This window comes from Vombatus ursinus, unplaced genomic scaffold, assembly GCF_900497805.2.
Source record: "Vombatus ursinus unplaced genomic scaffold, bare-nosed wombat genome assembly UNPS02014798.1, whole genome shotgun sequence".
Taxonomy (NCBI): domain Eukaryota; kingdom Metazoa; phylum Chordata; class Mammalia; order Diprotodontia; family Vombatidae; genus Vombatus; species Vombatus ursinus.
The window spans coordinates 17,692,195-17,705,898 of record NW_020954576.1 but is presented as its reverse complement, the minus strand read 5'-3'; the positions used below and the strand labels follow the sequence as shown (position 1 = coordinate 17,705,898).

Genomic DNA, 13,704 nt, shown 5'->3' with positions numbered 1-13,704 from the left:
TGGATTGGAACTCTAAAAATGTCTTGTACCCCCACCTGCTGTTGGCTCTGCTGCTCCACATTTTGATTTGAGACATCATTTTAAAGTTGTTTGGAGAGAATGTTGGAAGAGCTTGCCTATAGCGCTTCCTCCACTCCACCATCTTGGCTCACTTAGCTCCACTGCTAGATAGCTTGACCAAATATGTCTCCTTGCCTTATACTGTTTTAATACTTATTAGGTCACTGAACCAAGCTATCTCCGCTGTTGGGTCAGTCTCCTGTATTTTGTTGTATACATAAAATAAAATCCTCCTTGCATCCTTCCTATCTGCAGAGACCCTTAAAGGCCACAATTTGTTTGAGAAGCAACATGATATAATGGAAATAGTGTTAGGCACAAGGGTAGGAAGGATTTAGGTTTGAACTAGCCTTGTGACCATGGACAAATTCACTAAACCTCTCTGACTCCTTAGTTTCCTTATGTATAAAATGGGGATAAAAATAGTTGGATGATTTTTAAAAAAAAATTTTTTATCATTTATTGTTTTTGTTTTTTTTCCTTGCAACATGGCTAATATGGAAATGTTTTGCATGACTACATGTGTATAATCTATATCAAATTGTTTGCCTTCTCAAGGAGGGGGAAGAGGAGGGAGATAATTTGGAATTAAAGATTCTAAAAAAATGAACATTAAGAGTTTTTGTTTACATGTAACTGAAAAAAAATAAAATGTAAAAAAAGGCGTGTAGACCATTTTCACAAAAATGTTTATATAGCTAAGCAAGCAGGCACATGTATAGCTGCTGAAATCTTCTGTTGCCTTTTTTTCTTTTGAATAAAGCATTATCCATGATCTTTTCCACTCTTTCGGAATCTTCCCCTCTGTGGTATCTCGGGAATTGATCCCTGAATCAATCCCTGATTTAAAATTTTGTCATTTCCAACATGGATTTTTTTTCTATATTATTTTGCTCAGATTTTGTCAGTTTTCCTAGTTTTAAGACTTAAATATCTTTGCCATTTACTCACATAGTATATTGAACCCTTTGGCAGTCCACTCTTGATATTCTTTGGTGATCACATTAGCTTCCATGGGTTCAGTCATCATTTCTATGCAGAAGACTCCCATATTTATCTATCCAACTTTTGTTATTCTCTTGAACTCAAATTCCACATCACCAACTGCCTGCAGGACATCTTCATCTGAATATTTCACAGGCATCTCAAACTTTTGTTCAATATGGAATTATCTTTTTCCCCAAACCTATCCATCCTCCACACTGATGTTTAGAGAATCACCATTTTTCCACTCATCTGGATTCAGAATCTTGACATTATTCTTCACTTTTTACTCTCCCTCACCCCAATCAATTGTCATCTACTTTCATGAAATTTCTCTTGGAGGAAACAGTCTGTGGAAGGCAGTAGGGGAGAGGTTGATGAGGGGTGCAGAGTGAGATGTAAGCTGACTCAGAAGGCTGTTGAGTCCTCTGAATATCAGTGAGTAGGGCCCTCTCAATGCCTTCTTCCCCAAAGCCATTCTAATATTTTCCTAATTGACCTCCTTGCTTTCATTCTCTCCCTTCAACAATCTATCTCCCAGGGGAGCCAAGATGGCAGAGTAAAAAGGTAGTTGTTCTCACCCTCCCCTATCAACCTCTGAAAGCCCAAAAAATATTACCCCAGAAAAAACCCTGGAACAGCTGAACCAGAAGAAAGACGGGGAGCATCAGTGCAGTAGCCCAGGTAGCTAGAGGGATTAACGGGAAAGGCCCCTCTTACCCTGGGGGAAGGGGAGCAGTACCGAACGGGATGCATCCCAGCCAACTAGGGGAAAGACCCACTTTGGCATACCAGGAGGAGATTCTGGTGCCTCGGCATTCTACAGAAAATGGGTCTCCCAGTGCCTCAGCAAAAATAAGGGAAGCAGCACTACAAACGGCCCCAGGCAGACAAGCACCTTGCAGCATTCATCTGAGAGGAGCTGAAGAAAGCAACCTAGAGTTGTCCGAAAGTTATAGCCTTGCTGATTCCAGCCCAACACCAGGTAAGCTGCCAGAACCCTACAGTCTCCAACTGCCAACCAAGAGGAGATCTTGAAGCCCAGGTGGTAGAACAGGCAAACACCAACACCTGGAGGGCAAGTGAACCGGTGCAAACCAGCTCAGAAAACCACCAGGTGCCTTGGCATTCTACAGCAAAGGAGTCTCCCAATGCTTCAGCAGAACTAAGGGAGGCAGCACTGAAAGGGGCCCCAGGCAGATAAACACCCTGCAGCACCCATCTAAAAGGAGCTGAAGAAAGCTAAAGGAAAGGAAAAGCAGGCAATCTAGAATTGCCTGAAAGTTCCAGCCTTGCTGATTCCAGCTCAACACCAGATAAGCTGCCAGAACCCTATAGCCTCCAATTGCCAACATAAGAGGCCCCAGCACACAAAGCCAGTGACCAAGACCTCGGCTTGGTCACAACACAAGAAGCTTGAGTCAGTGCCCTCTGCTTCCCAGCAGGAGAACTTAATCTCTTTAAAGGCCAGGGAATAAAGAAACACCATGAGTAAAAAGAAACGTACCATAGATTCATATTATGAGAAGAGTGAAGATCAAGACAAATTCTGAAGAGGACAATGTTGTCAACAAAGCCACATCTGCAACATCAAAAGGGAATATGAACTGGTCTGAAGCCCAAAAAGCCTTCTTAGAAGAGCTCAAGAAGGATTTTAACAATCTATCTCCCACATAGCTTTCTAAAAAATCTTCCTAAATGTAGTCTTTTTTTTTTTCAATTTTTTAAAGCTTTCATTAAAGCTAAAGTCTTAACAATGTCTTTGCCTTCTTCAAGAATTTTGGTGGCTCCTTAACACCTCTAGGGCAAAAGGTTTGGCATTTAAGGTCTTCACCTTTTTTCTCCAGTTTACCTTTCCAGTCCTATTTCATACAAATCCCTTTTATATGTCCTACAGTCTAGCTATCTTTTACCTACTTGCTATTCCCCAAAAAGCTGGTTTCTCCAGTATGTCTAGAATGCACTCTGTCCTCATCACATCTTAAAATCTTTAGCCCAATTGACATATCACTTCTTATGGAAAGCCTTTTCTGATTTGTGTCCCCTCTTTCCAGCTGTTAGTGTCCTTTCTTCAAATTATTTGTATTTACTTACACTGTAGATCTAACTTACATAGATTTTAGCAAAGCTTTTCTGATAAAGTATCTCATATGATTCTTTCAGAAAAGATGGAGATATGGATTAAATGATAATACAATTACATGGATCAGAACTGGTTGAATGGGTGGATTCAAATAGTTATTAATGATTTGGTGTCAACATGGCAGATCTTCATTGGAGAACCTCATGGATCTATGAGTATATTTCATGTTTTGTAATATTTTTATCATTAATGGATAAAGGCACAGATGGTATGTTCATCAAATTTGCAGATGACACAAGATTGGGAGCGAGAGCTAACACAGTGGATGACAGCATCAGTATCCAAAAGGATCTTGACAGGTAGACCATTGAACTGAATCTAATAGGATAATACTCAAAAGGGATGTAGGGTGGCACTTGGGTATAAAAAAATCAACTTCACAAAGTATAAGGATGATGAAGGAGATGGAGGTGGAGGATGAGGGAGAGCTGTGAGATTTCAGCTGTTCTGAAAATATCGAGGGTTTCAATGGACTGTAAGTCTAATAGTAGTCAGTAGGGTGATGTGCCAGCCAAAATGGCTAATAAGATATTGGGCTGCATTAAGTGGGCTGTAGCTTCTAGGAATCCAGGGTGCTGATAGTTGCATTGTACTCTACCCTCATCAAACCTCATCTAGAGTATTGTGTTTAGTTCTGGACATACTGGTGTAAGGACATGGACAAACTGGAAACAATCAAGATGAAGGCAACCAGCATGGTGAAGGGCATTGAGTCCATGACATGACAATCACTTGAAGGATTTGGGCATGTTTATCCTGGAGAAAAGACCTGGGGGAAAAAGGATAACTTACTAAGTATATGAAGAGCAGTCATGCAGAGGAGGGAATCATACTTATTAGTCCCTAAAGGACAGAACAAGTAGCAATGGGTAGACGCTGCAGAGGAAAATTGAGACTTCATGACAGAGGAAACTTAACAATTTAAGCTGCCCAAAAGTAGAGTGGACTGTGGGTTCCTCCTCCTTGTGGGCCTTCAAGCAGAGGATAGATAACTTTTGGGATATATCATAATGGAGATTTCTCTTTAGGTATGGGTTCAAACTAGATGAAGCTTAAGAAGGGGCAGATTATCCTGCTGACTATGCCAAATATAAGGGGGCAAATCTGTTTTGCCCTAATTATGCCAACTGTAGGGTGTATACCCTCTGAGGGAATACTGATACCATAGAAATGGGCTCATATCAGCTTGGTTATTAATAGATATTATTAGGGCTAACTAGGGGAGCATACTCACAATAGATTAGTAGTCCTGGGCAGCAGCAGGAAAAAGTAACATTGCGGGTTGCTACAACAACCATAGGACAGGTCAGATGTTACATAGAAATAGAACAAAGAAGGCATAGTGCCAAGATAGCCCAGGGTCATGTGCAAGTCTTCCCATGGATAGCTGGAGCTTCTTTTGCTTTTCACATTTACTCAAGGTAGTTTACATTTTTCTGTGGCATCACAAGTGTCATGTTCCCATTCTGGCCTATTCTCGTGCACACTTCCAGCTCTCAAATTCAACTGAGTCCACTACACACAGTGCCTACCCACTCTATGATGTACAAGTGTGAGGCTTCTACGCAAAAGCTAAAAGCTTTGAAAAAAACTATTTGGATCAAAAAGTCTACCCCATGACAAAGCATAGGTTTTTCATTTGGGGGGATTTTTAAAGTCAAAGCCATGAAGATGGGAATACTTATCTGATTTTAATTTTTTGGAGACGGGCATGATGTAGTGGAAAGAGTGCAGGAGAATTTAAAGTCAGGAGAACCCTTGGTTCAAATCCCCAGCTCTGCCACTTACTATCTGTTTTAACCTTATGCAAGTCACTTAGGGATATAGAATCTGTTTCCACATCTAGAATATGGGGGTAATGATATTTGTCATAACTAACTTGCAAGGTTGCTGTGAGGAAAGTACTTTGTAAACTTATTAAAGCAGAAGCTGTCATTTAAAGGGAAGCCACTGCAAAATAAGATAATCTTTTCCCAGAGAACCTTAGAAACACATTTATTTACCATTAAGATGAAATTCCTCTTGTAATGACTCAACACCTTGTAGAAGTGGCCCAAGACTCCTGAAGACCCAGGAATTAGACTGTCCCTATTGTCTGATAACCAGCCTAGATATGTGTGCAGAGCTTGCTCACCACTAGGTGGGCAACCAGCTGACTTTCCCAACACTCCAAACAGATACAGAATATGCTTCAGTCTTGTATGACTCCTTTCTGTTTCGACAGTGGCAGGAAGCAGGGAGGAAAGAGTGGGCCTAAGAATCACAATTCTTAGCCCCTTGACAATTTAGCCACGAGGAGTTAATGTGCCACCTTTGTCTGACAACCGTTTGTGCTACCAGACAGAAGCACTGAACCACACCCCTTTTAACATAGTCATTTAGTCATTTTAACAGTCAACCAAGCATAAAGACATTACTGATAAATAGAAGGCTCATAGGTTCTCAGAAGTAAATGAAGTTATCCTAGAATGTGTAGCTCCACCAACAGTTCTATTAGTGTGTCAGCTGTTAACGACACTTGGTGCTTTTGATTCAAAAGTGTGCTCAGGGCAGTGAAAACTTAGAATATCAGGTTCAAGATTAAAGAATGAAAAAAGCTAAAAGACTTAGGTAATCGGTGGCACAAGGATTCAAACTAAAGTCTGCCGACTCAAAATACATTGCTCTTTATAGTCAACCATACACAAACTTCCATCAATCTGTGATCCCTCAGATACTTTTTTCCCTCCCTTCTTCCTGGACCACCTTGCAAATCTCTAATTATGCAGCTGCTCCAGTTTCCAAGTACTTATTTATTTCTTTGCTATGCATACATGACATTCACTTTGAACTTGGCACCTGATCCTGAGATAATTGTAATTGAGACATCAAATAGATTAAAGTATTGAAGAGTAGTTGATGGTTATAATTTTACTCTTCATCGGAATACTGCATTAAGAAAAGCTGAAGTCTATTTTTAAAAAATTTATCAAGGAAAGTTTTAAAATACAGTTCTAAGTAGTAATTTCCAAACCATCATCACCCCAAAATGCAGTCATACCCCCAAGAGCAGATTTTTAAAGTTGTAAGGATTTGGCTTTGAAAATTTTTATTTTTCTTTTAATTTGTTGAAGCATAAAGTTATTCTTTAACAGCCAAAAAAAAAATACAAATTCAGACAAAGAGCATAATTCATATACAAAATGTACATTTTAAACCTGGAACAGGTCCATTTTATTGCATGTTAGTTTCCCTGTTCTCATAACAGGCAGCTTCAATACATTAAAGAGCCAAACAGCAGTCTATATTGATTGGAATATTGCTCTCTGAACATGACTACATTCAGGTTTATTAAATATATCCTCTTCTGTTTCTGGAGTAAGCTGGAGATTATCTTTGACTGGAGAAAGTGGGTCTGGCTTTTTACAGGAAGGAAGCTTTTCAGAATTTCTGCAAAATACGAGAACATGATCATATGACAATTTAGATTTTTAGAGTGGAGGGCAACAAATGACTTTAAAAAGATATTGCTCAGTTGGAAAAATTAAGGGATACAAATTGGATTTTCCACTCATATCCATGAATTGTAGTTTGGTTCATCTGATTCACTGGTAGAATCCTCCTCACTGTGAACCTACAAATTTGGTTTGCTCCTCAGAACCATTGCCCCTTGAGTTTACCTGCCAATTCAGGTTCCTTGGGAAACAGCACACACTACCTGGCACAGAATGGCAGATGTAAGTAAGGGGCTTTTGGTTCTCTTTCCATTTAAATAGTGCCACGAATCTTGCTTTGGGCTACTTGTTTAGGCATTATTTTTTTATCCTCTGTCATTCTTTGTGTCAGTGTCTCTGAGAACTATAATTACTAGAGGAAGAACACATATACGATAGACAGAGGGACTGGACCTGGAATTTCACTGGGATAGGGAACTCCTTGTTGAGGAAGTACTCACAACCAGTGCAGGTCAGCACCTTTGCTGTAATTTAGTCTCAGAGTTGTTTAGACTTGAACTGAGAGGTTAAGTGCCCAGGCCAGTACGTACCAGAGGCGAAACTTAAAACGAGGTCTTCTTGGTCTGAGGTGAGCTCTGTATGTTACACTGCCTCTCAAATACATGTGAAAACACACAATTTTAGAATGAAGGTAGCAAGTTATTTTCACGTTAAGTCTACACGTGCTCAGTATCAGAAAGGTTCTTCTAAAATATTAGAAAAAGGTTTATATCTGCTAATCCAGTGTTAGAGTCCACAAAATGTGAGGTGAAGTGGAAGATAGTGATTAATGAAGTTTGCATTATTTGAGTCACAGCAATAAGATATAAATATAATTTTATATTCCCATAGTACTTTTCCTTTCTCGGTGTTTTTACATTTCAGTGTGTCTGACTCTTCATGACCTCATTTTTGGGATTTTCTTGGCAAAGATACTGGAATGATTTGTCATTTCCTTCTCCGGTTCATTTTCTAGATAAGAGAACTGAGGCAAACAGGGTTAAGTAACTTGTCCAGGGTTACACAGTTAGTAAATATCTGAGACCAAATTTGAACTTAGGGAAATGAGTCCTCTTGACTTGAAGCCTAGCACTCTATCCACTGTGCCACCTAGCTGCACCATAAGAAAGGTAGAAGAAGCATTAATGATTTTGTGCCCTAATTTTCATCTGATTTATAAAGACTATAAGTGATCTGCAAAAGTTTAAAAAGAAGCAGGATAAGGAGTCAAGTTTCTGACGGCAATCTTTACCTAAATGGTAGTGCCACTATAGAAGTTGAATTTGTATCCCTCTCAGGTGCTTCCTAGAAGAAAAATAAATTTTCCTAATAACAAAAGGAAAGGTACAAAATACTATGAAGGGTTAGAAGATGCACACTTACTTCTTAAATTCAAAATTTTTCCAGAGTTCACTGATTTTGATCTGTAATTCTGGCTTGTTTTCAGCATTGTGATGATTTTTCTTCTGTGCACTTGTGAGTTTCTTGCTTAGTCCACTGACTTTGGCTGGGACTAGTGGCTTGATCTTATTTGTAGAAAGAGATCCCACCGAACTGGATTTAGAGAGCCCAAGAACCTATAGTTTTAAATGCCACATAATATTAGGAATAGCTCCTTCCTAAATCTATAACTATCTTTAATACATTTCATACTATACTTCACTGGCTAGCACAGGGACAAAATGTATTTCATAATCTGTGTGCAAGACCCCCACAATTGTTTATAAATCCTATGGAAGTCAAGTTAATATTTTACATATTGTTTTGTTTTAAATGGCATTCTAATGATTCATTTTACTTGACTACAAATTTTAAAAGGCAGCATTCATTAGGTCTTTGCAAATTTCCTAACAAATGAGATTTCAAATTATATTTGAAATGGAGACAAAAAAAAATAATATAGTAGACTTCTCCAGAAAGAATAACTTAACAAACACAAGATGTCACTGTTCTCTTAGGAAAGGAGTACTTCAGGATTAGGCCTTTAGTATTGCATTCATTTAATATTTTGCTAAAAAATAAATTCATCTAAGTTAAACATAATCATCACTACCAACAAACATTTATTGAGTACCTATTGTGTATAAGATGTTATGTTAGACAATGGGGAAATAAAGAGACATAAAATATGATCCTTGCCATGAGGAATTACTCTAACTGGGGAAGACAGGATACATATAAATATAAAAATATTTTTTTATATAAGAGCATGTTTTGCCTTATATCTCCAAGTGGAAAATAAGTAGTACAGACAAGAAATACTAAAGTTCAGAAGAAAGAGTGCTTTTATATCTAAAGGCTGGGCAGTCAGGGAAGAAGTGAGAAAATAAGACAGACAAGAAATGAAGAGAGGACCTTCCAGATAAGAACAGAATGACGAAAAATTCAGAGGTGGGAATATAAAGCATGCCTGAAGAACAACAAGTAAACTAACCTGACTGAAGCAGAGAGGAGTGAGAGGAAAGAGAGGTAGATAGAAGTGTGGAAGGTCTTTGAGAGAAATGATTATCAACAACCAATTATGGGGCAGATCCAGGCTTTTTTCCCTGTCCTATTTCCTTGTTCCAAGCCCAGCCTTTGAAGGACATTAGTGATCTCTGCCAAAAATTTACCCCTTCGAGATCTTATAAAGGTGAATTCCTGCCCACTGTCTTCTACTCAAGTTTGGGTAAGGATAAACCCCCAAGGCTGGGGGTGATCTGGAAATAAATGATGAAAGTCACATCCCTCAGCCCCTCATTAGAACAGGCCCACCTCTCATTATAATATTCATTCTCTCATACCATTTGTTAACCACAGTCAATTGCCACCCTCAGGATACCTGAGGGAATGTAAGTGTTGAATGGGTTCCAAGGGGGTCTTTGGCATTTGAAAATGTCACTGACCCCTTTTACTAATAATGCTCATTAATAAAATAATTAATTACCCAGAAATGATGTATCTTGAACTTTTTATATGTCAAATCTTGACTACACATCTGGGGCAGGTTGATGTTAACTTTATCCCCTGGTGTAGTGGTCGAGGGCCCAGTTTCAGAGCCTTTGGGCAAGAAGAGTATAAAAGCAGTTTTGGGGGATTTGGGTGGTGAGCTCATGAAAGTTAAGGGTACCTCTTTGTAGACCTTTTTTAAACTTCCTGCTAGTAGTTTTTATTTCTTTTCATCTTTCTGAATTGCATTTTTAACTGCTTGGATAAGAGCTTATACCTGAGGGCATTATAATATGATTTTTAATAAAAAGATAGCTTGACACCTTGCGCTCTGGATGATCCATTGTACCAGATATAAACTAATAGACTGGATTAAAGGGATGGGGAGGGGTTCTCCCTTCAAAGAAAGGAAGGGAATCAGACTCCAAAGTTTTGAGACTGCTAAGTGAGAGAATATGATATTTAAAAATAGGGAAGTTTTTTGGGGTGGGGGAATCTGGTTTTATAGGAAAGATAATGAGTTTGGTTTTAAACATTCTGAGTTGTGGAGAAATTCAGGATTGAAACTCAGGAAATAGGTCAGAGCTAGAGTAGATTTGAGAGCAAGTTACATGGTTCCAATAGTACAAGGTAGTAGTGTCAGACTTAAATAGAAATAGGGTAGTACATAAAGATCCCTGCAGGTCACACACTGATTTAGAAAACCACATGTTAACATTATATATGTTCTATTGTAGTTTTATTTATTTTTTTAAATATTTCCCAATTACATTTTAATCTGGTTCCCGGCAGGACTTGGAAGTATTGCAGGTCTAGTGTTTGACACTTCTGGTCTAAAGCATTTTTGGTTGAAACCAAAATCTAATTAGGAAAAGAGTATACAGAGAGAATAAAGCAAGGTTACTGTGACAGTTACATTTGAATATTTAAAGAGCTGTGTTAAATTTCCATTAAGTGAAAACCTAAAGAACTACCTTATTAAATGATTAGCATTGACAAGCTATTGTTGATTCCTATTCCTCTTTTCTTAGCCTTTCAAGGCCTCATTTATTCAATGCCACAGGAATCTGGATAAGATGAATAAAAAGCAACTTACCTTGTTCCCTAGGGTTGAGTCTTTTCTTTTTGCAAACAAAGACAAATGTAGATGAGAGCTCTGTGACCTCTGATTATCAGTTGGCTTGGAACCACAGTCAGATGCCTTAAAAAAAAAATTTATTTTTACGGATGAACAATCAGGCAATAAACATCTATGAAGCACCTACTATGTGCCAACCACTGTACTTAGCACTGGGAATACAAAAAGAGGCAAAAGGCAGTCCTTACTCAAGGAGCTCAAAAACAACATAAGTAATTTATGTAAGTGTAAATGTGAATAATCTTATGTAATCATTGATTAATTGATGAAATTTCATAAGAAAAGCTATAAAAAATAACAGAGGAGAAGGTATATCTTAAAGAAAAAAAGATAATATTCTCTAATGATTTCATTTAAGGAAATGGTGGATGTCTTAGATGGAGATGTAAATTATAAATCCTAAGAGCATGTTTTCTTTACAATGTGAAATTCTGAAGTCAGTTCTGTTTCAACAGGCTATCAAATGCCTACTCAGAACAATACTTCCTTCTACACTACTGCTACTTTGTTACAACCCGGCTAATAGTTTTCATAAATAACCAAACTTGCAAAATTGACACTAGTTCTTCCCCAAGTAACTACTTTGCCTGTTTATCATGTTACCAGGCAAAAGAAAATATAAGTACTTATCTACAGCAAACATATAGAAATATTTTCACAAAGAGCCCTAAAATATTTCCCAAAACAAAAAAGTTACTGAAATGATCAGAATTCACTAAATTTCTTCTAGTTTTGTAACTTGATTCTCATGGGGCGCTGCCCCCTCCATCCTTGTTTTTGTTCCTTGGGAACGTTAGTTTTCATAACATTTTGTACAATGATATGCACTAAAAAACAAACAAAAATCCAAATCTAAATTCTCCTAACAGAGCAGGACAATTCACTGCCAAAGAAAACTCTTACCAACAGAAGTCACAGGAAGGGAACTTGTCTCAATAATATTAGAATTCAGAGACAAAGATAAATTAAACATTTAAAAAAAGAAAGGCTGAGTATAAATTTCATGCTAATGAAATGTACCACCTTCCTTAAGCTGGAAATATGGGAAGGTAAGCTTCTTGAAGGCAGAGAGTTTTTTTTTTTGCCTTTTTTGTGCTTAGTACAGTGTCTAGCAAATAAGTAAACACTTAACAAATGCTTGTTGATTGAATGACTAAGACAGTAGAAAGATACACACCTATCAAGATGAACCAATGTGTGACGTGAAAAGAGGGTGGTGGTGAGAAGAGAAGCATATTTAGAAATGTTAATAAAACTTAAAAAAAAATTTAACACTCAATCATCAAATATTGATTGTTGACCAAAACTGCTATAAAACTCAGATCAAGTAGGATCAGTACTTTGAAGAATCTATAACTTCTATTGTTTCTTTTTACAGTAAGCTCTTTTTTGTCCAGAATCTACATGATCAGAAAGTTCAAATAATTAAAAATTTTCCCAGTGCTATACAATGTGATGGAAGTTTTTACAACGACAGAGATCATGGGATAAACAAACTTGGGCAGAAATACAGACAGACCTAAATAACTGGAGAAAAATTAACTGGTTGAGCCAATATTTAAAAAAAAAATGACAATACTACTTCAATAAATTTTATTCAATACTGTACACACTTCTAAAAGAGTACAAAGAAAAAAATAACAAAATTCATATGGAGAAACAAAAGGTCAAGAATCTCAAGGATAATAATGAAAAAAGTGGGAAGATTTTATTAAAGTACAAAACAGTAATGATTAAAATTATTTTGTACTGGTGAGAGAAAGAGAATTGGGGGGGTAATTGAATGAGATAGATTAGAAGCAAATAAACGCAGTGGCATAGTGTTTGATAAACCCAGAGGATTCACTATTTGACAAAAACTGCTAAGAAAACAGGACAGAAATCTGGCAGAAATTAGGTTTAGACCAATACTTCAAACCATACACCAAGATAAATTTCAAATGGATACAAGACCTAGATATAAGAGGTTAAATCCAACAACTTCACACAAGTTAAAATGGACAATTTTGATTACATAAAATTAAAAAGTTTTTGCACAAACAAATCTAATGTAGTAAAAATTAGAAGGGAAACCAGTAACTGTGGAAAAAAAAGTCTTTGCAGCAAGTTTCTCTAGTAAATGCCTTGTATCTGAGATATATAAGAAACTGATTCAGATTTATAAGACTAATAGCCATTTCTGAATGATAGTCAAAGGATTACGAACAGGCAGTTTTCAAAGAAGAAATCCAAGTTATCTACAATCGTAAAAGAATGCACTAAATCATCAGTGATTAGAAATATGCAATTTAGGGGCAGCTAGGTGGCGCAGTGGATAGAGCATGGGCCTTGAAGTCAGGAGGATCTGAGTTCAAATATGGCCTCAGACTAAACACTTGACACTTACTAGCTATCTGACCCTGGGCAAGTCACTTAACCCCAATTGCCTAAGGAAAAAAAAATGCAATTTATGCAACTTTGAGAATCTATTTTACATCTATCAGAATGATAAAGATGTCAAAATGACAAATGATAAATGGTGGTGGTGGTATGGGAAAACAAGGTACATTAGTACACTGTTAGTGGAGCTATGAACTGATCCAGTCATTCTGGAAAGCAATTTGGGACTATACCCAAATACATAGACTCTAACACTAGTAGGCCTATAGCTCAAAGAAATCCAAAGTAAGTTAAAAAGGGTCTAAATGTTAAAAAAAAAATTAGAGCAACTTTTTTATTTTTGGGCAGTAGCCCCAAATTACAAACCAAGAAGCTATCTTCCCTTTGGGGAATGGCTAACCAAATTGTGGTACATGAACAAAATGAATTTTCACTATACCACAGGAATGATGAAATAGACAATTTCGAAGGGAACTAGGTTGAGCTTTATGAACTAATGAAGAGCAAAGTGAATAGAAACAGTAGAAAAAAATTAAATAATGATATAACATTATAAAGAAAAATGACACCGAAAGACTTGAGAACTCTGATCAATGCCA

General features: G+C 37.3%; 1 protein-coding gene across 4 annotated transcripts in view; it reads right to left on the bottom strand.

Moving 5' to 3' along the window:
- Positions 1–6,326: 6,326 nt before the first annotated feature.
- The window catches only part of LOC114049864 (exonuclease 1-like), a 27,098-nt gene continuing 19,720 nt past the window's right edge, over positions 6,327–13,704 (bottom strand). For 3 of the 4 annotated variants that reach the window (XM_027871306.1, XM_027871309.1, XM_027871307.1), the window contains 3 exons: positions 10,685–10,789; positions 8,044–8,237; positions 6,327–6,616 (listed from right to left, as the gene is read on the bottom strand). In XM_027871306.1, the coding sequence (XP_027727107.1) occupies positions 6,469–6,616; positions 8,044–8,237; positions 10,685–10,789 (447 nt within the window). In that variant the 3' untranslated portion in view covers positions 6,327–6,468. Of the gene's footprint in view, positions 6,617–8,039; positions 8,238–10,684; positions 10,790–13,704 lie in introns of those variants that run through there. The other variant, XM_027871308.1, reaches the window with a different exon arrangement.